Source organism: Pieris napi, chromosome 1, assembly GCF_905475465.1.
Source record: "Pieris napi chromosome 1, ilPieNapi1.2, whole genome shotgun sequence".
NCBI classification, from domain to species: domain Eukaryota; kingdom Metazoa; phylum Arthropoda; class Insecta; order Lepidoptera; family Pieridae; genus Pieris; species Pieris napi.
Genome location: NC_062234.1, coordinates 3,919,069 through 3,946,872, shown reverse-complemented (window position 1 = coordinate 3,946,872; position 27,804 = coordinate 3,919,069). Strand labels below are relative to the sequence as shown.

The following is a 27,804-nucleotide window of genomic DNA, read 5'->3' as shown; positions in this document are numbered from 1 at the left end:
GCATTTATTACTTCTACGTGCCGTTCTTTTAGTGATGTTGTTCCTTATGATAATAAAGATTACTGATCCATAAATGTTGACTAAAATTAGCCTTTGAGTAAAACTTTTTAAGAGAAAAAAAAATTGAAAAGTGTACTTTGATAAATCTTTTACACTTTTCAATTGAACTTGCGTACGATATATCATAATTATAATTATTTAGTACGATATATAATACAGTTTAATTACTGTCACAGTAATTGCTATATATAACAATTTTGGTAAACGCTTCCTGCATAATTAATACTGTAATGAGACGCAAGACGTTTTGATACATAATACTTGAATCAGTTCGTTATATTTATTATTAATGGTGATAGTATATATATTATCTACTCTATTATTATTATTACTCAGTTTTATTATATACCATTGTAATAGACATTATTATATCATTTAAACGTAGCGTAAGCACGCTGAAAACACAGCTAATTTCATAATCCAAGTCCGGTCAAAGAGATTAATTTAAATATATAACTAGGGTGAGCAATCTTTTAATAGAAATGCTTGAAAATAGTGATAACGTCAATCTTGCCGTAATAAAATTTTTGTGAGTTTAGTAATTTGCCAACAAAATTTCGATTGCATTAATATCTTATATATTTTCTAGTCTTACTCTATGTATTCCTCGTCATGTTTACCGCCCCCGCCTTAACTCCGCAGCAATAACAGTACACACAAACACACGAAGTAATGAATCAAACGACATTTTGAACAGCTTCTACTCCGTTCTACAAATTCACAATATATGGTTGGAATTCAATCAGGCCTTTTCAGAATTAGACAATTTGTTCTTGTAGAGTTTTGAAGATTACTACTCATGATTAGTTAGCTAAGTTCTTCTTCAATTTACCATTCTACATTAAGTGACTATTGTTCAACTCTAGCAAAGTACATTTTGTGGTTTAATGAGTTTAAAATAACAAAGCAAAATATAACAGCAGGAAGCAACCATGTTTCAAATCGCACCTGCCAAGAGAATCATATTATTTAATATTATATTATATAAAATATAAAGAGTACGTTTAGAATAAAACGCTACTTTTTTATACTATGGAAAGATGGGACAAATTATTTTTGCCAATAATTGGGTTTCAAATTATTTTAATACTTGTGACAAGTTATCATTTTATACATCACGTTATTTGTTACACGTCGGCTTGAGCTACCAATTACGTTTCAATGATTCTTAATTAAATTCTTGTAATTATATTATCAAGATATTATCAAACGTGAAATTAATGTTTAGTGATATAATACAATACATATTATGTAAGATCAAACGAGAAGTTTATAATTATTAATTAAAATCTGGCGAATGTAAATTTGAACTTCAATAGTATTTTTTATATTGTTGTGTTCTGAAAAATATAAAACAATCATCAAAAAGGTCTGTAATTTCACATTATAAACCATAAATTGACTCGTAAATATTGCAAATTGGATCAGGAAAAATAATAAATCGTATAGTAATAAGTAAGTAAGTAATCAAATATGTACCTAGTATTGTCTTTTATTGACATAACTTTTACACATTTAATAAAACAATTTTTAACCGGATTGAAGTTATGTATTTACAATTATTTTACATAATTTTAAATTTAATATGTACCTTTTAAATTCTGTGTATTAATAGTTCCAGAGACTAATTTAAAAAAAAACATATTACTCTATTAAATGCAAATTATCTTTGAAAAAAAAAAATACAAATTCTGTTGAAGACAAAAAGTTAGCGAACATGTTTTTTATTTCAATCATTAAACTTATTTCAGTTTCCCGTATTTAGTTGTCCACAGATGGAAACACGACAACGTCCACCGTTTCCTTGCAACTTACCAAGTCCGATGCTGGAGCAAAGCTGGCATGTCGAGCGACCAACCCTCAGATGCCTTCAGTAGCACCACTAGAGGACGACTGGATTTTGGATATTCAATGTAAGACGAAATATACTATATTTATACAAAGATTTACTCTTGTACTCAAAAATTCATCGTATAAACCTAAACGTATCCAAATTTCAATTACCTACTTAGGTATATTTAAATAAACTTTATTTAACATTCTTAATCTTCTTAGAGGTCTAGAATGAAAGGGTACAGCGAAGGACGAAAGGACGTTTCATTTGATTACGGATTGGTCAAACAGAAAGAAGGTCTCATATCTTTTACTGGACTAGAGATGCCATTGACGTATCACAAACAAACGTAATGCGCTATCTTTTCGTGTTTGGTTTTTTATTTACATTCCCCTGGTACTTATTGTATGACATGTGTATTCTTTGAATAGTAAAAGGGCACGTGAATAGTATGGTAAATTGTAGTGTCTATATATACGTTCTTGTTCACAGATGTACCAGAAACAGTTGTTCGATTAGGAACCAATTTGGACCCAAGAAATATTCGCGAAGGGACAGATGTGTACTTCGACTGTATTATCAAGGCTCATCCTTATATATACAAAGTGGAGTGGCGCCATAACGTAAGTTTTTCTTAAACGAACGCTTGTTTTATCTAATATATAAAATTCTCGTGTCACAGTTTTCGTTGCCATACTCCTCCGAAACGGCTCGACCGATTCTCATGAAATTTTGTGTGCTTATTGGATATGTCGACAATGTCGATATGTGAGAATCGGACAACATCTATTTTTCACCCCCCTAAATGTTAAGGGTAGTCCACCCCTAAATATTTTTAGATATTTAAGCATTTAGCATTAAAAATACATACAACCCCTAATTTTCACCCGTCTACGATCAATCCCTATTTTTTATTATAAATGATATACATGGCAAAACGACGTTTGCCGGATCAGCTAGTAATAATATAAAGGCTTCTTTGATCGATTATTCCACTCATAAATGTTTTATTAGTTTTACTAGTGGTTCCTGAGATAACCGAGTTCAAACAATCAAACTCTAACCTCTTAAAGTATTGTTGTTGGGTAATATACTTGAAGTTTTCATTCCGTTAAGTAAAATATTAAATAATTACTTTAATAATTTGTAGATACAAAGCTTAGATCCAAAATACGTATAAATTAAACAAACATCTTCGAAATTAGCCTAAATTTGTTCGGAGCTAATTGAAATAAAAATTAATTATTGCTTTGAAGCTTTATAAATATTTATTTTGGGCAAATTAATTTCAAACTAATATCGTTTTCATTATGTCAATATTGTCGGAAGCCCCATAATATTTTGTTCTAATATATTATATTAGTAGTATTAGTGTATTTACATAATCTTCAATATGATTTCGTTGTCTCTTTTAGTCTAGTTAGTTGTATGAAATATATTTGATGTTAAATAATGAAACGTCATCGATCCAAGTCATTTGCCTAGCTGTTTAATCAACTGGCTGAACATCTTTCAGGCCGTTAGTTAAACGGCGCCGTTTAGTTAAAAGGCTAGGCTGTTAATTGAACGGCTAATTAAGCTAGTTGGCTGCGACATATATAATACGTATAGCATGCAATTAATTTAAATTTAATAAATGCTAATATTTTGCTTCTCGAATTATTTGTCATTTGGTTCAAGTAATTGCAATGTTCTATTTTTTAACAGGGCAAGACATTAAGTCACAACGTTGGTCAGGGTATCATCATAAGCAATCAGTCGCTAGTTCTGCAAGGAGTTGGTCGCAATACAGCTGGTAACTACACCTGTGTCGGCTTCAACGCCGAGGGAGATGGCGAAAGCAAACCTCTGACTTTAGATGTATTATGTAAGTGTGTTACTAATGTACACGTTGTCTTAATGTGCGTGGAATTAGAATGTAAACGAACTATTATAATCAAAGGCTTTTATTAATTTTAAAGAATTAGTACATTATTGGAATTGATTTTAATTATTTAATTTGTACCTATACCGCGATAACGCTCGCAATTAACATTTCAAATTCAGAGATGTGACGTAACGAATCTTTTCAATTATTCATCTTTGCTCTCACTCTAACTACTAACTCTAACTACGTACTAAAACTGCCTTATCTATATTATAAGTTCATTTCATGGGTATGAATGAATCGACGCATCGGTTAAGTAAAGTAATCATGCCAGATACGCATCTGTCAGGTTATCTTTATATACAGATAGACACACGAATCAGTAATCTAGTTAGGTATAGTAAAAATTTGTTACATAAGAACAAAGGGTAATAATATGACTTCTTGAACGTGAACATATTTAAGCTATAGTCCTTTTCATGAAAGAAGTCCCCCAGACGCGGCGCTGCAATCGCATGACGTAATGTTGCCATTTATGAGTAAAAAATTTACCTATTTTATTTACATTTAGCAGATGTAATTTATCAAATAATACTATTTTCTGCATACATCGATGAAACAATACTTCTGTTATGTAAAAAGTATATTTTTATTTACTTATATTAGCGGTGTTCTACTTACAGGGAAAAGATGAGAAAATAGGGTAAAGAAAAGCAATACAATTTTTTATTCAGAGTTTTATTGCATAATTGTTGGGTTAAAAATTTTTTCGAAGTACACGCCGCCTTCTCAGTTATACCTTCGTTTGTAATTCTTGTTACAGTTTTCTCTGACACACCTGCAATTAAATTATGAACAATTAAAAATAATAGTAACTTTAAGTTTATAATGCTTATGTAATATGTAATATATGTTTTAATTTCAGTTACCTAGTTTCATCACGTTATGTATTTATTCAATTTTGTCGCAAAACGAATTTATATCATAAAAGTCCCATCAATACAGCAAAAAAACTATTAAATGGCAACTCTAAAAAGTACCTGTTATGGCGGCAACTCTCTTCCGAACATTGTTTAGTGGTATTAAAACACCTTGATTCTTATGTTCCGCTTCACAGAACTCTTTCACCTTTAATATCATTTCTCGAGCCGAACTTTTTACAACTTTTGGCATTGTAATCAATCTTTAAAATGCACTAAGCTAGTTAAAATTCACAAAAATCTACCACAACAAACGAACTTGATAATATAGACGAATGACAACATTGCCGACCTGTCAAATTTAGTTCCAAAAATCACCGCGGGACTTCTTTCATGAAAAGCACTATACATTGTGAAGAAACGTGAATTTATTACAGTATATATTTACAGACGTTTCGCATAGTCTACAGCAGTCAAATTCAAGGAGCCTTACACATCAAGCATACAGATATCAGTTTCACGATAACTTAATAAAAACGTAGTAACTAAGTAGTTTTAATTAAGTTTGTATGTGGATCCTGGTGACAATAAATTTATTCTAGTACTGATAGCAGCGTATTAACTATATATTCTTAAAACAGATGCTCCAACCTGCCGAAGCTCCCAACAGAGAGTACACGGGGTGGCAAAACAAGAGAGGGCTCATATCACATGTCACGTAGACTCCAACCCGCCTGAAGTTAGTGTAAGTTGCCAATTACTCTGAAACGTCTGTTCAGTGTTCGGCAAATGTAAGACGTTGCGACTCTCATTTATTAGTAACCTGTTTTCTTATCAATTCATCTTGGGGATTTCAATGTTTTAGAAAATACCACGCATTATACCATTCATTTTCGTTGATTTAATATCTTAGAACGTACAGTAATTTTCAGTTTCATTTTGTCTAGAATAAAACAAATACTTTAACTAATAGGTCCATTATCATGGGCATCCTAAAATACAATTTCACTCTAAATTGTATGTATATTATAAGGACAACAATACAAACTGCAAATATCTTATGTTGGTAAGTAATTAAAGAGTTTCTAAAGAACTGCATTGTGTAACACGTAGACGAAATATATTTGTTTATTTTCTTGCGAAGTTTTATAATTGTGTACTGGGATTGAATAGTATTTCAATCATAATTTTTATAAGGACTATTAAGACTTTAGATATTCGTACACAATAAAAAAATATATCCATCAAACTTAAAAAATGAAATAGATTATTTGGTAAAAGAACATCACATTCCTTCGACATGAAAACTAAAATCACATTAGATAAATTTCGAAAACATAGGAAAATGGGACCTGCGCCAGGACCTTCTTATCTTATTTTTGTCGATGCGAGATATATTTTTAATGCTTGTTTCAGTTCCGATGGACATTCAACAACACAGCGAATAGCAACGAAGTGAGCGACTCTTATATATCGAGAACAGGAACTGTTTCTACAGTCACGTACACGCCACATACTGAAATGGATTATGGAACCCTATTGTGCTGGGCCCACAATAGAATTGGCAAACAGAGGGTGCCGTGCGTGTATCACATCATTGCCGCTGGTATGTTGGATTGTTTGTGTTCGTCAGATAATTGTAGCTCATTATACCCTGTTAACGAGAGGTTTAACAAAATAAACAGATGTCAGAAATAATATTTCTCATCGCGTAGATTTTGGTATTTATCAATTATTCGTATATTATCATATCGATGTATGAATAGTGTTTCCTACAAACAACAGATTTCATACATCGTAAGTTAGTAGTACTAGTAGTTTAATAATTGTGAACTTTAAATTGTGATGTCTATATAACTGAGTGTAAATATAATATATACAACCCTATAAGCCTCTAGCAAAACATACATATGATCATTATAAGTATGTGTGTTATAAATTAATGTGTAAAATCTACAATTTCGACGAAGACTATATTAAAATAAATACACGTAGTATTTACTTACAGGCCGTCCAGATCAAGTCCATAACTGTTCAGTGGTAAATGCATCTCTAACTTCATTTGGAATACGGTGCTCAGAAGGCTTTAATGGAGGAATAGCACAATCATTTTTTCTAGAAGTCAAAGAATTAGTGACTCAGGTATAACCTACTCTTATTCTAGCATATTTTTTAAAGACATTGATTTTGAATGAATGCCTAATATTCTAAAAAAAGTGTGTGTACTTATGTACACGCGTTAGAAGTTATACTTCTTTGGCGTAAAAAATAAAAAAAAATTGTTGTATGTTGACTATAGCTAACTTCAGGGTATCGGTTTTTTGTGACGGTTTGCGCGCATCGTAAAAATTTACTCTCCTAATTTTTCCCTAACGCGCCAAAAGAAGTATAACGTCAAAAACAGAAATTTAACTGAAAACATATTTGGGGGTCGCAGTGCCACGAATACAGACGGTACATGACTTGTATTTCTCAGGAGCTGGTAGCCAACATCTCAAGCACAGTGCCACGATTCACAGCCATCGGCTTAGTACCAGGACGAACATATGCAGTGGCAGTCATTCCGTACAACAGCAAGGGGCGCGGCGAGCCCTATCCCATGCGAGCAAGTACTCTTAGGCCGCCTGAAAAGCATCATGTACATGATAAAAGTTTGGGTGGGTTATGTTTTCTCTCATTATATAGCTTATTTTTTATTTCATACCCTACACAACCAAAAGTTGAGTCTATATTAGTTGTTTCATAATGACTATTATTTTTTTGTTATAATCGTCACGTTGTACCACGTCTTACTAATCGTCATCATTACTAATTGTAGTTGCACTTATGGTACCACCGTTTGATTGTTAAATCCTATCAAACATATACAGAATGGAATCTCGCTAGTAGGTATATCATAGTCCCTTCTCGTTAATCCTTAAATTTACTTTATTTAAGTAACTCTAGTCTATAATAAAAAATAAAACTTAGTATCATGTGCGTTTCTTCTAGATTTGCCGCGAACAGCATTTCACATGTCCGGTGCAATGTCTGCAGCAGTTGGAGGTGGTGGTGTTATTATGGTGATCCTTGTTTTGTTCCTAATTGGGGTGAGGCAGAGATGCTTTAAAAGAAAGCCCAGCCCTGGTCCACTACCTTCTTCTCTACCTGGTTCTCCTGACAAGTTGAGAGAAAAAGATGACAGTGAGAGCGATGATAGAAACCCAGATATAATACCATCGGAAATGGATCATTTGCAAGTGAGTATTACATGTTTTAAGCTTTTGTCTTGTATAAAAAAACTGAACTATTAAAAAAACAAATATTTTGAGAGAACCAGTTTGGTTTCGTGTTTTATTTAATTGATCCTAAAACCCTGAATTAGATATCAATACATTGCTTGGTATTGACTGACACTACCAAACAAAATAAACTAGACTTAAATATATTAATTCAAAATTTCGACTCCCGGTGGGGGATACCACTTACAACTGTTACTATATAAAATATACTCCTCCCTCAAAGGCCGGCAACGAACCCACTAAAAATGATGTCTATGGGCTGCGTTGACTGCCCTTTTTGGGCGTGCCGTAGGTTCGTTTGCCCCCCCTATACTATACTATATATTGGATATACAGTTATAGACGAACAAGGTTATTTAAACTAAAATATCTCTTTCAAGCAGGTAGATTACTACAGAACGCAGCAGGTGTCTACGATATCACCACCACTGGGATCTAGGATGCCAAGGGGTAGTGTGGCTGGAGTACGCGGAAGTATACCCGCATACTATGCGCTTAGAACTGCTCCACCGCCCCATCAGACCATGATTGATAATGGGGTAAGATAAAACAGGTATCCCAATGCCAGTTGTGCCTTTACAAAACAAACGGTGCAACACAGCTACGAAATTTAATTCTCGATTTAAGTAATCAGCTTGATTCAAAAGTAGTGAAAGATTTAACTTCGATATGCTGGCCTGATTAGCTCGTTGGATTAACTATAACTGTTAAGTGTTAACTCTTAATTAAATACTCAATACGACAGTGTTGATTAGATTAAGATTAAATGGGCTGAGCCCTAGCTGACTGAGTCGATAATAAGTCTGCCAGGGCATATAATCACATTATCTGGAGAAAACGCAATTTAATTTTGATAATTTAGCCTCTATGATTTTTTTAAGTGTGAACATCTTGAACTTGAATTGCAGTCAATGATTTTAAGGGAATTATAATGAATGATAGTATGACGTGTGATCCATTATTACAGACACAACAAGGCATTCCTCCACCAGCAGCATTCGGCAGTGGATCCTGTACATTGCCGCGCGGGTCCAGTACAGGTTTAACAAGTATTGCTCCGGGTGAACGATGTATACCATTACAGCACCTACGCACACTACCAAGGCCCATGGCCGCTCCAACCGCGTTACCTAGACATCTCCCTCGCGACACCCCTCTCTGACAGACCACACAACTGTAGATGTAAATATGGACTACGGTTTTAAACTGTATCGATTTTCGATTATATGATGGATGTTAAATGTTTTTGTAAAAATGCTTGAAGGTTTATGAACAAAAGACTGCCACGCCAGAGTGAAGGCATGTACGCAAATTCAATTAATCCTATACCTAATATAGCTAGACTCACAGAGAATATTTTTAAAACCCGTTGTAGTCAAAATACGATTTAACTAAAACAAGACTTCTTGAAGAAGTTCAGAAAAGTTTTAAACGGAAAGATTTAAACACACATAATAAGTAAAGAAAAATACTTAGAACGACAATTGAATTTTCCAATAATAACTGTTCCTAGCTGGGAAATATTTGATGTCTTTTGTCACTTGTCACTTGCAATTGTCACTTATACTTATAGATGCCTTCATTTGTGCTTCATAGTAGTATGAGGTCCGATTTCTTTGGTCTATTTTAAAAATTTACCATTAAATTCTGCCACAAATATATGTAGGTGATACGAAGTACACCAGGTCATCTAGTAATAAATAATTAGTTATTGAATTAAACAATTGTATGCACCACACATGTTCAGGTAATACTAAATAAAATTCAGTTTAAAATAAATACTACTATGAATTTGTATAAAATTATATTCTTCAGTACATTCCTTTACTCTGGCCAAACTTCTACTCATACGAAACAAAAGTTATAGGCGGATGATTATGTTAATTAAATTAAAACCGAAACTGATTTCTACTTAAACTAACCAAATAGTTAGGATCAACTAAAAATTTAACTCATTTGTAAATGTTAATGTAAATATACTAGCATTAAAATTCTTATACGTAATTTTCGTTAATTTTTTTTATTAAAACGGTTGTGAATTTCTAAAGTATTATGACATACCGATATTATTGTATTTGTTAATTCAGCTGTGGATACATTGAGCGTGATTAATAAGAGTACCTACTTTTGGCTTTACTAACACTTTTGTTCGAGTTTAGACACTTGAATGAAAATTTTCGATTATTGTACGATATCAATATAATTATATTATTTACACTAACTTAAGCCTCATGTATTACAATAGGAAGTCACCAAACGGGTCTAATTGTCACAAAAACTGCCGAAATTGTGTTTGTACGGTTTTTACTAATAGATAGTGCTGATCTTGCGCAAGGTTTTGTTATGATTTTTAGGTTAGGTTAACCAACCTTAGGTTAATTTGTTATGATTTTATGTAAAAAAACTGAAATATAATGAATATTATTGAAGCCAAAAGTCTTACAATTACACGCGGGCAAAGATAAACTCTTTTCTCAGCCGTGGAACGTATTACTTGTGCTCAGTGTATCCCTGACATTATTAGTCTATAAGTAGTAATTAAACATTACTTTTGCTTTATAATATAGTGATGTACAGAACAATATAATTATAACCATAGGTTATCAATTGTGATAATAAGGTAATTATTATCGAATGTATTCTAAAAATACCACAATTAGTATATATTTTAAGAATATAAGACCTATAAAAGTAGCATAAAAAATAGCATAAAATAGCAGCAGTTAAGACAAATATAAATGACGGTTTTCCCATAACGCCCCATTAACGCTTCTATCTCTTACGGAAGCCTATTTATTAGCAAAAAACTACTGAGTATGACATATAAACTTGAAACTAAAGTGCTAAATCAAACACGTATTACAAAAATTTCTATAGTATTGTCAAGAATGTAAAGATGAGACTCATGTAAGTGTTTTTATAAGTTCATGATATTACTTATCCTTAATATTTTCTCTTAAATATCTGTGAACCTTGCATATTACGTGAGAAGCCTCAAACTAAATTTAAGCTACAGCCGGCGTCGAAACGGATAGCACTGTTTGCATGTTATAATTAATATGTTTTCTATTAAACTGTCGTATTAACGTAAGAATTATACAACTAATTTAAACTGTAACATAATTAAAATTTTAAATACGACAATATTTGCGGCGAACTTGCTCACATGCCTATACAACGACCGGAGAAAACATTAAATATAATTAAAATTTATCTTTTTGAAAAACATTTGCTTCGGAAATAAATATTCATTCATAAAGAGAGTAGAGTAGAGGCAGAAATTCTAAGTGAGGCGAATATTATGTTGTAAAATCTCTTAACACTTGGGAACTTAGAATTTGAAACTTCCTAAAGGAGAAACTAGTCTAGCCCACAAGTAAAGAAATTGATAATCGAAATAAAAATTGGATTAACTTTATTAATGATAAACTCATAGCTAGATGGCACATTAGCATTAACTGTGATTTCGATAGTAATTGAAATAGCAACGAGTTACGAAGATGCGGCATCAGCATTGCGATTCTGTAACTTACTTTTCGAACTCACGTGAAAACCGCTGTGTGCGTTCGAAAAGTGAGTTACAGAATCGCAAGGCAGTGCTCCGTATACTTAGAATAAAATTCCGCATAAAAACGTCGGTATGGATTCCGCTTTTAGACGATACGTAGTAGGTACCAGCGCTGAAATGGAAATGTTTGAAGCTAACGCGTGTCACACAATACTTATTAAAATAAATATTTTTCGGTATTCTTGTTAATTGTGGTATTTATAGAAATAAAATATATATAATGATATCAATTTGTCCGTTATGGAAGACTTTGTTTATACAACGTTATGTAATAAAAATTTTGTATAATTAGTTAATCTACGTAATTAAATAAAATACCTACCAAGTTATGGTTGAAACGTTTTTAAAAATTTTACTTAAATAATAATTATTAGTGTAAATTAGATGAATTATACTTTAAAGATATGTTTTCAGTTTAGTTTTTTCGATATAAAATTACGTCCAGACTTAACCATTGCGAAATGGTTATTTCACTTAACCTCCCTAACTTTAACCACAGAGTTTAAATAGATATAAAATTGTTTGTTTAAATGTCCCACTATCCTTGAAATATTTTGACGGTTGTCCTTATAATACGAACTGCTGGAAGGTGGGAATATAAAACTGCTAACAAAACGACGCATTTGCAATTATCACGAGTTATAGTCTAGTCCAAACTAGCAAACGAAACTCACCAACTTTGACTTCATTTTACATTACTCGTGCCTCATGCTTCATGTTTTAAATTTACCAGAGAATTTGTGTAAGAATGAGACAGAGATTCGTTGTTTTAGGGATGAAATTAAGGTAATTTTGGTCACTAGTTGGGTTTTATTACATACTCAGAAGTCAAAACTTTACAGTATAAAACTAACTTACCATTAAGAATACAGCTACCCCTTTGAGGCTGTAAAATTTAAAAAAATTTTGAATTAATGTAACCATATTTTATATTGATTTTGTATTTATAGATATTAAATATCTAATTTCTAACCTCTCTCACAATGGCCAATAATTTTTAATGAATTTTCAGTTTTATATTGTTGGATATTGTGAAAAGGTCATTAGTTTTAAATGTTTTTTCTATATGCCTAAGCGTTTTGTTAACAATATGTAAATAGTTTGACTGTCAAAAATGTTTCTGATAAAATGTGAAATGAAAATAAACGAAAAATATTCAAAAATGTTAATTTGTATGTTTCATTCTCTACATTTCCATATTATTATTCCTATTTCAAAGCAATGAGATCAATTATGGTTTGTCACAAGTATTATTAAATACTTAGTATGTTTAAGCAACAACAGAAAAGTTCAATAATTATCTAGATAAACCTCCTTTTATTGTCAAAAGGTGTTTACATTCACAAAGGTATAACACATTCCGGCAAAACAATGCCAAACTGCAAGTAATTCAGATTATAACAACATTTCACCATAAACCGCTAAAGTTATGATCCTTTTCGAGTAGTGCGGTTACAATAACATATGAAGCTTATATAATCTTGTTAAAGATAACACCCAAAGTCGATGAGAATATTCGGAATTCAGCGCTTAAAAGGTAGGAACTAAAACTCATGTAATCCTTTCAAGCATTCACTGGGCAATGCTGGCATTTACCGATATATCCCTGCCGCAAACCCACATTTAAGCCGAGATAATCGTTTTTTGTTCCACATTCCTTAAACTTATCCGGGATAAGTCGTATTGGAGGATTTTCACTGTTCAAGCCAGAAGTTTTCTATTTGAGGCATCGCGGGTTAGTTTTCTTTATCAAGAAATGAACAGCTTCAGATAGTTATTATTATTACATAGAAAAACAAGCAGGCACCTTCCGTGCGAGACAATATAAATTATAATAAGATGGTACATAAACCTCTGTAAATACTCGTTATATTTTTATTTATTTCACTTAATCTTTATATCAGAATGTTATGACTTTTGTACGTGCAATTTTTGCCGAATTTTCGTAGCGTAGTCTGGCAATGGCCGGATCTTCTACAAATCTCCAAGGAGGGAATATTCTCAGTAAATTTACGAGGGAATATTGCGAGAAGGAAAATCTGGGCGTCTTTGAATCCGTAATAGAAGGAATCGGTTTACAGTTCAGGAAGGTTCTTGAAGCAGCTTCAAATGTATTTATGAGTACCTATTTATATTCACCATTTTTACACAGCGTACCCATTTTTAGTCTATACTTTATACATACATGATGTATAACCATCCAATAAGATCCACTAAGTTTAAGCTTTCTCAATACGTAACATTATATAAATAGACACTTATCACCACTGTATTAACCAATATTACAAAAGACAATACCTGAAAATACCAAAAAAAAATCTTATTTAAATATATACAAACAAATAGCTGTTGTTTCTTACAAAATGAAAATGTTTATCTGTATGAACTAGGCAAACATACTACGCACTCTAGCTACCTAATTGTTATGTATTCTTTATATTACACTATTTTTATCGAGCTTTTAAATCCATGAAAAGCTTTGAGAGCTTTATTCTCTTTGAAAACCTTGTTTTGTGTACGTTATTAAATCGCTTAACGTTATTATTTCTTATGCTGTTAAGCGTTCATACATATTAACTCAATTAATCAACAATATTATGAGCAAAACTGTTTTATAAAACTCGGGCCCAGGGCTTATGTATAGTTTTCACTATAAATTTACTGATATACCCAAGTCAGTCGTAGGGGCGTAGAACGGAAGAGAAGAACTGGCAATAAACTCTCCGCCACTCTTTTTAATCGCCAAGTTTTTTTGTTTTACACAACGTTTGTAAGGAGATGCAACCATAACACCATGTTCCACATGACATATTAAGTAAGAAATAATAATAAAATAAATTCAAAACAAAGATTTGTCCTCTATCAGCAGGAGGCATGGTGAAATAGGCGCACGCACTTACATTCTCGTGGGAACAACACGCAAAAACATAGTCGAAACAACTAACATCACCGCCTACACGAATTCAATTACGACCAGTCAAGTAGCACCCGTTCACGAGTATGATGCATGGCCAGCCATCGGCTCCCTCGTACTAAATACCTACTTACTTAATAATACATTTACAACACGTACATAGATAGTACGTAGTACGTAGATACAAGTCTTTTCAATTTTACATAAATTAAACCAATTCACAAATTATATAAAAGGTATTAATCGATTTTTATAATTACGATATGCCAAGTCAGTGTTTTTATTTAAAACATAATAGATTTGTAATATTGATATGGTCAGTATAAGTTGTTATTAGGTAAGCTAATTACGTGATAACTTAAGACAGTAGGTCCCTTAAGTAGGGACTGAATAAATTAACCGACTTGGTATTACATGAATCTAACAACTTTTTACGGTAGAAGAACTGCGTTGCGAGTCTTGTTTTTTTATAAGTTATGTTTTTTATGACATTTTTTACTCTGTTTATTGTATGAGTTTAATTTTCTTAAATAATGATCATGCATCAAGTGCATCAACTAAACAGACACTTGTCTGCGTCTTTATTATTGATATATAACCTTTAGAAGTCTTCTGTGCCTAACACACACTTCATTTTATTTATGTAAGGTAATTTCCTCGCGATGTAACCTTTTACTGAATAGTTAACTATTCCATACACATAGAGAAAATATACATTCAGGTTCGAACCGTCACCATTACGCTAACTCAAACTTAGCTTTGTATGAACTTATAATAATTTCCATATAATTGTTGTTATTATTAATACATCCTGTATCCGTTCCTGGATAATTCTTTTTTCAAACAAATTAACAAATAACACAGTTTTGGAAGAACAATCCGAATTTCATAGCTACTGTAGAATAATCTACAGTTAAGCTACTAGAAAATGTAATTGTACAACGTACGAGCGTCACAAAAGGGTGTAACTTAACGTAGAATTGAGCGCCTCCAATTTGCATATATTACCTTCGTGTGCCATTGTCTCTGGTCCGTAAGTGTATTCATCGCATAATCTAGGTTTAAAATGTAAATTGCTAATAAGTTAATCTTTTGTTAATCACACGAGACTTCTTCGTGAATAATACTTGTAATAACTACAAATATATTCGAGTATACTCACTGATAATAATAGTAAGTACCTATTATGGAAAATATAATTTCATTTGTAACAGAGATTTTATTACGTAAAATAGTTAATAAAAACACGGCAGCTTTGCTTTGACTATCAAAAAAAAATATTGGTTGTTTGTAAAGTAGGTTTACGATCGAGATGTTTATGTGATAACGTCTTATTGGTGATATAAGTTTTTGGGAAGTAAGGAATTAATGAAGATAACAATTTTTTCAAATTTTAAATTACATCTATCGTTTTATTCACACTTTTGATGATAAATTTCGGGTGTAAAATGACAAGTTTACTTATTCGACTATGATATACATTTTTCTTCATACATTCACGGAATGACTGGCAGCGCTCGAGATGAGACGGGAGATCGGTCCGTCTCTCTCTCGTTATACCTGCGATCGCGCTCGTGAGGTTTTGGTGTGACACAAGTTTCTGAACATGTCACCCGACTAAAACGATTTTAAAGACGTTATCACGTCAAAAAAATTATAGCGATAAACTGATTTAAGACATAGTATGTAGGGTTATCCTTTAAACGACAAGGTTTAAGTTTTTCCTCTACCTAATTAACGATAACGGTTAAAGTTCAACGTATAGTTTTCAGCAAATTGGCCATAGGCGAAAATGATGTTTTTTATAGTATTTTTCCTTTTAAACTTATAACAATCTATAAAATTGCAAATGATCCCGATTCCACGCCATTATGTTGGCTGTCACGTAGAACGAAGAATATGTTCAACGAGACGACAACGATCAGGCATTTTGATACTACTGGCAAGAGTAAACATACATGTTCAGATTTCACTTGAATGTTCACGTTTCACTTGAACATTGACCCGCTGACACGGCTTACGTGGTTGTTCCAAATTTTAATGGCACAAGGAGGGCGATACACCAATCGCTCACAAAAGTTATTTTATATAATTGTGTGTTTTGTATAGGTGTTTGTTTAGCTTTAGCTTAGATTTCCTAGAAAAGCGGTGCCGTTAACTAACGGCCGTCATTACTTTTAAGTCACGTTTCCACTCATTATATTAATTAAATATGGGCACCGCTACACGCGAAAAACGTTGAACTAATGTTTATCACCGCTATGACGGCCGTCATGCAAATGACAGCACCGCTATTTGACGTTACGGTGACACTACGTTCTCTAGAAAACCTATACTAATCCGATGTTATTTATAGACAACGTACGGGTGACGTCACCCAACGTTACATTACGGCCGTTAGATAACGGCACCGCTTTTCTAGGAAACCTAAGCTTTAGTAGTATTTAATTATTATATAATTAGGTATTGATTTACAACAATATATCTGATTCGAATATTGCTTATTCATTACTCGCTTCATCTCAAAGTAGCGAAGACTCCTTCAAGCTGCTTGCATGCTTTGAGATAATTCCACCACCTTGAAACCCTAATGCTACGCATAGAGCTCCGCCTGTAACCTTTGGTCTCGTCGTGCAGACATCCCGAACTTATTTAATATATTCACTATTTATGTGCTCGGGTGCATCTGGAGGGCTTAGGGATTTATAGAGTTGTTAGGTTCTTGGGTCTCACACTCACATATATTTAGTTATCAAAGTGCAGCTTGTTAATACATACACTATACTATACAGATACTATGACATTTATTACATAACAATTTAAATACACATTTCGCAGTCCACTGGCTGGCAAGCCGTAAATCTACGAATAGGATATTTTGATATTTTCGTTCCGTTAGTAACATCCGGAAACCGTATCGGTCGTAAGTCCAGTATCGGTCTTTTAACCAATTACAAGTCACTTCCTCTCCACTTGGTGCACCCATTTATTGTCAAGTAGAAATAAAATAATTTCAAATCACAATCACTGTTTAAATAGAAGAATTATTTTATAAGAATTTACCGCTTTAGTATTTTTTTATTTCTTACTTTCAATAAAACTTATTACTCATAACACTGAATTCTATTACTCCTCCTGATGATATCAGACTGAGCCCCTCCATAAATTTATTTAACAATCTTTTCTTTATGATAATTTTTCTTCTGCCCCGTAATTAGCTACTTATATATGTATATATAGTATATATATATTAATTGTGACTCAATTAACCCTTGGATTAGCTTTAACATTTTTTTATACATATTATCATTTTTTTTCTTTAGATTTTACATTATTTTAGTTATAGTTAGTGTTACATGTTATTTTGTGTTCTTTTTTGTTAATTATTTAAACACTTCTTGTACTTTACCTTCTGTTGGTATTTCTTTTTTATTGTTATATAGGGTTGCCTGGAAGAAATCGCCTGTTAGCGATTATGCAGTGCGTTGCCTGATAACTTATGTAATCTGTTTTTTTATATGTATGTTTTTGTAAGGTGAAAAATAATTGGATAACCACAAAAAGTGTCAGATGCGTGAAGCGACCTTCTAAATCTCTTTAGGTTAGATGTAGGCTATCGACTTAGGTGTTAGCGGGAAAGAAACACTTCCACAAAACATAATTCATACGAAGGATCATAAAATCAGTGGCCCTACAACCTCTTTAGGTCTGGGTGTCAGATTTCTGAATCTGTTACATGATAATTTTTCCATCTAATAGGCAAGTAGGTGATCAGCCTCCAGTGCTTAACTCACGCCGTCGACTTTTTGGGTCTAAGACATGTTGGGTTCCTCACGATGTTTTCCTTCACCGTTCGAGCGAATGTTAAATGCGCACATAGAAAGAAAGTCCATTGGTGCACAGCCGGGGTTTGAACCTACGACCTCAGGGATGAGAGTCGCACGCTGAAGCTACTAGGCCATCACAGCTCCACGAAGGATCATATATTTTGAAGAAAAATAGTGGAGTCTCATAAGCTTTAACAAAATCACACATATTAAGATCAATTCTAAAAAACACACCTCTATAGGATAATCATATATAATTTCTAATAATAATCAATCATAAGTCTTGAGAAAGAAAAGTTACAATGAATATAAGGTTTTGTAACTTCATTTATTCATCTGGCTGTCTGTCTGGTTTGTATCCGCTCATTGCAGTGTTATAAACCAGACTTGCGCTATTTTATTCAATAATCTTAATCTTACTGTTAAAATCTTATTGCTACTTAGCTTTACATTTTTTTAATGTCACCCTTTTGTAATAAAACAACGTTTGTTTTTTTTTGACATTCATATGTTTTTGAGCTTTGATAGATACAAAAAATCGGTTGTCTGTAAAGTCGGTTTACTGACGATAGTTGAATGTGACAACGTCATAAGAAAATACTGATGGAATGCAGTTTTCAAAAGAAATTTTTATTTGTTTGATAGATATTTTGTATGGACATAGAGAAGGAGGTACATGGAAAAATCAATTGAATTGGTCGATTACAATATAATCGATATAATACGATATATACTTTATATACAATAAAGATGACGAACGCGGAGGCCGATTGTGCCTCTTTGTCGCTCGTTCCGCGCTCTCGCTTGCACTTCAAGCCTTAAATGGCCTCAGAGCGAGGTAACGCTGCATGCGTCATGTTTTTCATGCGTGCAGCCGGCTCCATCAGATTATAAGACGTTGTCACGTCAAAAGTAGTGGAGGAAGCGGCAAATAATATCTTGAGAAAGTACCATTTAGCAAAATAGCGTGTTGGAAATCAACTTACGTATCAATTTTAAAAGGCCCGGCCTTTTAAAATTGCCTTTATGGCCTTTATGGCGTGATACGATCCCACAGCCTCGGAGGTTGGGTATTCGATTGTTCGTGTACCCAATCTCTTCTTGATTCGTGTCTCGACTCTTTATTTTTGTTCTTTTAATTATTTATATGTAATTTACATTAGCTTAAATGAATTTCCGTAAAGTAACGCCTCATTAAATTCATAACCAAACATATTTGATCAACAAACAAAAGCCTTTGTTTTCACAGCATTCGTTCCATTCATCATAGATTTCAAAATAAAATGTTTATTGGAAAACCCGTCTCAAAAAAAATTCATTTTATAAAACAATAAAATTTGTCAGTATTTGTCACTTAACCTCCCTAAAACATTCACTCTAAAGCCGATATTAATTTCGTTGAAAAATAATCTAGTAAACTTTGGATATTCTCCTAAGTCTGCATTTGGGCTTTTCGGTATCGTAAAAGCTTGGCCTTTTATATTTTCTTTTCCGTTTTTATTTAGACTGTGAGGTTGGCAACTCAGTCGAAATGAAATAAAAAGAATTAAAGAAATCTCGTGCAAAGAAAATCTAAAACCTGGATCAAAGAACCTTTATTGTATTTGAACATACAAATATTGTTCGTAATATATTTAAATTTATGTATTGTATTTAATAGCTAGTTATAATATAGTACGCATGTTTTATTTTGTGTTAATAATTATAATATAATTATTATTATCCAAGTGTGTATTTCAACTCCGGGAAAAGGTGAAATGATTAATCGTGTTCCCAGCCATACCTTTTCATCTTAAATGAAATGTAACTCAATTTTAAAAGAGATATTGCATCTACAAATGGTCCGGATAACAAAGGGTTTGGACGTCAGTGGATATTTCTCAAAGTTGCTTTTATTAAATGTCTTACGTAGTTTGTCACGAGGACAATAGTGATCCCCACAGGTATGTGTAGCGAAAAGGTAAGTAGTTGGCTGGGTTCTATTTATGTACTCGTGTAAATATTAAATAAAACACTAATTACACTTTAAAAAAATCAGTGGGACTACACCCTCTATAGGTCTGGGCCTCAGATTTCTTAATCTGTTTCATGATCATTTTTAAATCTAATAGGTGATCAGCCTCCTGTGCCCGACACACACCGTCGACTTTTTGGGTCTAAGACATGTCGGTTTCCTGACGATATTTTCCTTCACCGTTCGAGCGAATGTTAAATGCGCACATAGAAAGAAAGTCTATTGGCACAGCCGGGGATCGAACCTACGACCTCAGGGATGAGAGTCGTACGCTGAAGCCACTAGGCCAAAACTACTGTAAACTAATAACACTTAGTATTGATAATATATATTTTTTTTAATTAAAATACAAAGGCATTACGTTAATAACTGTACACAAACGGAGTTGTTAAAACAAAAAATACAATAAATCGTTATCTACCTCCTCTTTCCGCTTTTTGAAAGGCAGAATTATATACGAATAATAATACTTATGAGTCACCTTGCCTGGCACCTATACGCACTGGAAAGCTTGGTCCTATGGTTTCTAGCTTCTATTACGAAATAAGTTAAGGCTAAAAATAAATAAAAATAAATAATACTTCTATTGGCTTTTGTGCTAAGTTATATTGTACAGCGTTGGACATCGATGAATATATAGAATGGCATACATTTTGTTCGATAAATAAAAAAGTATCATACCATATGGCATGGGTCAGTAAGATAAACGGCTTTTCAGTTGCGCGCAAGAGATCGAAAAAAAGGATATTATGTATTTTTATTTTATTCTTAGTCTGTCACGTTAAAAACATAATTGAGGCGTATTTTGTATTCTAAGTTATTTTATATGCTGTATTTTTCAACAAAACTATACTATGAAACAAAACATAATTTGCCTTAAAGCGGAAAAACTAGAACAGAATATGTTAAAATAATAAATATATTTTTTATACTAAACTGGCCTGGCGAACATCGTACCGCCTAACAGTCGATTCTTTATTTTTTTGAAATACTTATTCTGCTATTCGGGACACCGCGACGGTCTAGCTTGTAAGATAAAAAAAGAAAGTTGATAAGTCAACAAACATATTATGTCAAAAAATAAAAATTTACTTAAACTTTATGTTATGGTATTAAAGTTCAAATTGACTTTTAAGTATTAATACGAATATTTTGTATGGGAATATAGAAAAGTGTTGTTTTTAGACTGTTTCACTCATTTTTTTTTTAATTTTTCTCTGTGTAATAACCATCCTCGTACTTCAAGGAATATTATAAAAAAAGAATTGGCCAAATTGGTCCAGGCGTTGTTGAGTTATGCGCTTACCAACACATTTTGCGATTCATTTTTATATTATAGATAATAATTTCTACTAACAATATAATACACCTTGCATTCAAAGCAATAATAATGTAATCAAATGCATGTGAACACGTTAATTAAATTCTACCAAATTATATTACAATGGCTTTGTATACGATAATAAACACGAAATGAAGCGAAATCCCGCAGACTAGATTACATGAGATGTAACATCAACACCGCCGAACAGAATAGGTTTTCGATAGCATATACCGACTAAGCCGTAAACACAGCTCTGGAGCAAAGACAATCAGGTGGCGAACATATAGAATATACTTCTATACTCCAAATAGGGTCTTGTATATTATATTCACGCCTGAAATAATAAAAGTCACTATTGAAGAGGTATTGCTAGTTTTGCGATGGATATTTAACCTCCATCACGTAGTAAATGTAATCTGGATATACCGATGTCTGTGACACAGCACGGGTTTCATTTTCGACGAAACCATGATTGTTTGGCACAAAAGGTGAACAATCAAATCATAACTACTAAGTTTTGCATCGCAGACATATTGGCCTTGAATAATATAAAATGACTGAACTTAAAGAAGTTCCGGCATCATATTATACAAGGGCTATTACATTCTGCGAGACAGCAGCCATTAAAAAACTATATTTCTGTACCACAAGCACCGAAAAAAATTATAAAAACAGCCTTTAGCGAAAGGCCAACTGCAGACGTGAAATATGATGGGTACAATATATTTCTCAAGGACGTTCAAATCTAAAGGACGATGCAAGCTATGCATCAAAGGCCAGACTACTGTTATGTGCATCAAATGTAGTACGAGGCTGTGTCTATTATCGGATAGGAACTGTTTTTTTTTTTCAATTTCCGTGATATGAATTTCCAAATTAATCTGATTTTGTATGTATTTTTGTTTCATTTAAGTTCTATTTTTGTCATTCAACAAATCGTACAAACTACTATTTACGTGGTTTTTATATTTATTTTAATATATATATGTGAATTTTTTAAATGTATTTTTCTAGATACCTTGGGTAATTATGGTTAGGTGCTATGAATAATATTTTGATATTCAAAAAAATAGAAGTCTGCCAAGTTAAGGCATATTGAGATACTATCGTTTAAGTTGCAACACTGTACAATATTACAGTGAAATTGGCCAATCGTAATATGTTTCTTAATTAAAATTATGTTTCATGTACGTGAAATTAGTCTATAATACCCCGAGCTCAAAAGTGGATGTGCACTTCGTAAAGTAAATGTAGCGTAGGATTAAATTTACACTAAGGTTTGAGAACAGTATATGCAGTAAGAATCTAGTTTAAGCTGCTCTGAGTAGCCTTGTAAAGCACAATAGACGTTGTGCTAAGCTGCAATAAGGTAATTTCTTTTAATGTTAGATTTTTAATTTTATGTACAATGAGCGGAAGCAATTTTGCTTACATAACCAGTAATCAGACCAATCAAGATCTTATAAAAACTGTCAATAATATTATGATTACGTAATTTTTATAAGTGAATAAAAACGTTGATATTATATTTATGGAAACTGTTTTTGATGACTAATACCAATAACATGAAATTAGGTTTAAAGCATCGGTTTTTAGATATTGTCATTATATCTATTGTCCTAATAAGATATCATTTCAATTGAGAAATGTGGCCCTACAATTTTTTTTACAAAATTTATAACTTCCACGCAGTTTAAATACGCGTAGCATAAATTCTTCGACATCTTAGTAAACGAAAACCAGCTTTAATAAACTAAATAGTATTAGTATAAGATCCCGATATACAACGACCTTCACCGAGATGCTTTTTATATTAATTAAAATACTCTGGACTAAAATTTGAGAAAATATATATTTTTTAATATTAATTAAAATACTCTGGACTGAAATTTGCTAGGCAACCCATATGGATTATATTTATTGACATATTAAATTAAATATATATAAGTTTCATTAAATAAGCATCTCGGTGAAGGTCGTTGTATATCGGGATCTTAGACCATATTCTCTAGCTTCGCTAGCACCGAATTTCTGTATATTATATTTGTACTTTTTTAAAAGGTTTGTGTTCTTTTACTAGTATATTTTATGTACATTGCAATATGTTGGGTAATTACATATTACATAAAATATAAACATATTAAAATATTCTAAACCCATAAGTATACTAACAATGAACAAGATAACAATTTAATACTATAAAGCTAATTATCAAACGAAACAATGGGTGCTGGCAAATTAAATCAACCGTACCCTTCCCATGTAATGGCCATATCAAAATGGCTACGGGCTACTAATTAATCTTATTTACAACTCAAATAATGTTCATCGCACGCCGGCCGCATTCGAATGTAAGACAAAGATTTCTATGGTTACCATTGGATTGGTTTGTTTGAAATCTGGACTTTGCTTATACTAATTGTTCTCGAATTAAAGTTATTATTACTTGAAACACGTTATGTAAAGCTATATACGAGTACTTCGTGTATGCAGAGATCCTTTGATGTTGTTTTGTTCAATAAACAAACTTCAGCTTTTTGCTGTTGAAGTTTTTTCGATCTGTAAAATATAAAGACTTTATAAAATATCTTTTGATTATTATTTAAGTTTTATGTGGAAACAGTCAGTGGAAGTTATATGTATTTATTAGCTTCTAATAAGTTTAATTTAAAACCTCCAATATTAAATAGATATATTGTATGTGTGCAACGTATTACCCCAAAGCATTTTCGTGATCATAGTAAGGGATTAGAAGAGGATGATTTATTCGACCATTAATTTAAAACGGTCGGTTGTAAAGCGAAAGGTTATACTCGGGTTTTGAAAGGATATTTGTATCGACTGTATCTTGGTTCTTAAATAACGACTCGTTGCAAGGAATTTTCAACTGAAACACACTACGACAGGGTGTATTCTCCAATGTACAGTTCTTTAGTTCGATTCAAATTTCCTTCGGTAATAAATTGAATCGATGAAAAAATTCCGCTGATTTTTCAATCTGCTGCTCGATGTTTACTGTAATCCGTATTAGTTATTGATGTAATAATTTACAAATATTTCCTTATAGTTTAAACAAAAGAGATATATGAATCACTGATAAGTTGGAACGTGCACACAGAGCAAATCTTAAAGTTGTCTATCCGCTTAGATATCCCACAGTCACACTCCACCTAAAAACAAAACTTATTTAGTAAGAAAGCATTATTATTATTATTATTTAATTAACACACTGGCAGCTTTTAATAAGCTGATGCGCGTGTATTATGGGATTTGGAGGAACTTATCCAGTCTATTTTTAAAGGTGTTCACAGATGGTGCACTGATCACACTTTCCGGAAGCCTATTCCAGTCGGCCACTACATGGTTTGGGAGAAAGTTCTTTAGGGAATTTGTGTTGTGTTGAGTGGTCTTAAGTTTTAAAGAACTACCCCTCAAATGCGTATTTTCACTTAAAATGAAGAGCTTCTCAATTCCTGGAACATTATAGTGGCCAGTGAGGATTTTATAGGTTTCAATGAGATTTCCTCGTAATCTCCTACTTCCTAAATCAGTAAGGTCAAGTGCTTTCAGACGCTCATTATAAGATTTCTTCCTGAATGACCTGATCATTTTCGTGGCTTTTCTTTGAACCCTTTCAAGCAAACTAATATCCTTTATGAAATAAGGATCCCAAGCATCTTAGGGATCTTTTTAAGTTATAACAACACCATCGACTAACATATCGAGACACATCTAAGAACAGACGTTTTGTATTCCCAACCTCAAAAAGAAGGACTGCGTTTGGCCAACGCTTCTTTGCGTTTAAGCCCTTCCTTTATAATAAAATTTCCCATTCCTATGGATTCTGAGATAGTCAAACTATCGAGATACGAACTCACAAATCAAATAAAAATTGCTTACGCTAGCCGAATTGGATTTCGAATCTACAGAGGCCTTACTACAACTCAGAGATTCCAGAAACTAACACAGAGACAGCGCATGCTTATAACAACTCCCAACTACACTCACAAATACATACGAACACACACCCATTAACAAACTCACACATTTACGCATACTTAATGTCTTATAAAACTTAACATTTTCTTAAATAAACTGTTTTAAACATGTATTATGTACCACGGAATAATTATTACGAGTATCTAGTTACCCGCAACCCACAAAATTCCTCTATTCCCCTATTCCTTTTGTCACAATTTAGTTTATTTATTATATATAATAACAACAAATCTAATGAACGAGGTTTACGCTTGGAATTTCAAACTTACATATTTCTAGATTTCTGTATCTTTCAATCCGAAGTACATAAACACAAATTTTTTCGCGATTTTATCCGTTATAGTATTTATGAAATATATCGGTATAGTTTTCATTTCAATTATATTTATTTAACTATCAATAATACAAACAAATACAGTATAAATAGATACTAATGATAATATGGTACTTTGAACACATTTTATTTGTAGCACAATGCACAATTGTCAAGATAAATCTGCAGGACCTAGAAAGTATGAGACAACGGAATCATAACTACAACAACGCTTTGTTATCTGCTATATTATCTAATATCCTATCTTATAACAACAATTATTATTGACGTTCTTATTCCATGTTTTAAATAAGAAATTGTGTCAAAAACAAAAGCATATATAATTTAACAAACTATGCTGTAACCGATATGACGACATGGATTTTGATACATTCCTGGTTAATGGTATCATAGAAAAATACAAATATTATAATATGTCATAACAAAAATATAATTTAAGATTTAAATATTATAATATTCAATTACTGATATCGAAATTTATATATTAAAAAGAACAATATAAACAATAACTAACCTTAAAATATAATAGCAGTATAAGGCTTTTAAGGAAATATCCCCCTTTGAATAGCTAGACTAATTCTTGGTCCGAGGTAGCTGCCAGCTCTTCGGTTTCCTGTGATGTCGACTAACCTTTTTGATATTTCCTTAAAAGCCTTATACCGCTAGGACCCCACGAACCAAGGGTCTCGACACCGAATGGGACAAAATCATATTCGGCACCCCTGTATTTGCAGGCTTTTTCAGTCGCATCACAAGTCCCAGCCAGCTCTTTTGTTGGTTCCATGTAGTTGGGAAGGGGCCAGTCTGTCTGAACAGGTTGCATCCCATACCAGCACCCGGCCCATCTTCCATGGAATCCAACTCATACCGTCCGGTCTCTTGCCATCGTCTCTTGCAATTCCAGTCGGATCAAGTAGACTTGGCACGTTACGTTTTGTTCTTTTTAATATATAAATTTCGATATCATTAATTGAATATTAAAATATGTACTATAAAAAAAATATAAGTTTAATTACTACGCTTTAATTTTGGTATAACGCCTTAAAAAATATAGACATGGTGAGGCATGACACAAAATAAGACCTGGTAAAGCTATCGAGGACACCAATTCAGCTTTTGATAGCTCTTTAATTTCTTATCTCCATCATTAAAGCTTGTCATACACGAAGATTCCTTAAACATTTTACATTACTAGAAAAACGATTTCTCTGTTACGGAGCATTATTATGTATATTTAATTTTAACGAGAATAAGTATGGCAAGGTATGTTTAAATTTTTGGATGTTTTTCTAGTAGAATACTTAGGTTTATGATTCAAAATGAAAAATTATTTATATTTTTTTTTATTTTTTTATATCTTTTAAGCATGTTTACACGCGTTTAAACGTTCGGGTATAAATTTATGTATACGACTCCCCGGCGGATCTCTAAAAAATCATTAAAGAACACAAAGGCTGCCTCAGACGTGCGCCGCTTTTCAGGACGCTATTCAGACATGCCTTTATACGAGAGACTTTAATTTTTCCGTATTTTTTAAATTACAAAAGAATGTCGTATGTGTTCTTTAATTAACATTAAGGTACCTTAATGTATTCAATACTTTGTTAAAAGAACGACTAATGAGTTATTCTTAATGAATTACGTTTGGAAAATTTAATAATATTTGGTAACGAAATATGTCTGCTACATGGTATCGAAAAAATTTAATACTTATGAAGTACCTACCTATGATATTTCTACATCTGTTTCATTGATAATTTGCTTGAAAAAATGCTTTGAGTTTGCATGAGTTCATTATCGTGTAAAGATCTCTTTTTCCCGTACAAGTGAATGCTAATTGGGCACATAAAAAGAGAATTAGC

At 32.5% G+C, this 27,804-nt stretch overlaps 1 protein-coding gene across 2 annotated transcripts in view; it reads left to right on the top strand.

The window, feature by feature from the left end:
• The window catches only part of LOC125059013 (hemicentin-2-like), a 182,154-nt gene extending 171,161 nt beyond the window's left edge, over positions 1-10,993 (top strand). Inside the window, exons 8-17 of one of the 2 annotated variants that reach the window (XM_047663239.1) lie at positions 1,826-1,973; positions 2,387-2,517; positions 3,602-3,761; positions 5,323-5,426; positions 6,098-6,287; positions 6,690-6,823; positions 7,158-7,338; positions 7,673-7,920; positions 8,346-8,501; positions 8,930-10,993. In XM_047663239.1, the coding sequence (XP_047519195.1) occupies positions 1,826-1,973; positions 2,387-2,517; positions 3,602-3,761; positions 5,323-5,426; positions 6,098-6,287; positions 6,690-6,823; positions 7,158-7,338; positions 7,673-7,920; positions 8,346-8,501; positions 8,930-9,124 (1,647 nt within the window). In that variant the 3' untranslated portion in view covers positions 9,125-10,993. Of the gene's footprint in view, positions 1-1,825; positions 1,974-2,386; positions 2,518-3,601; positions 3,762-5,322; positions 5,427-6,097; positions 6,288-6,689; positions 6,824-7,157; positions 7,339-7,672; positions 7,921-8,342; positions 8,502-8,929 lie in introns of both variants that reach the window. The other variant, XM_047663150.1, reaches the window with a different exon arrangement.
• Positions 10,994-27,804: the final 16,811 nt, after the last annotated feature.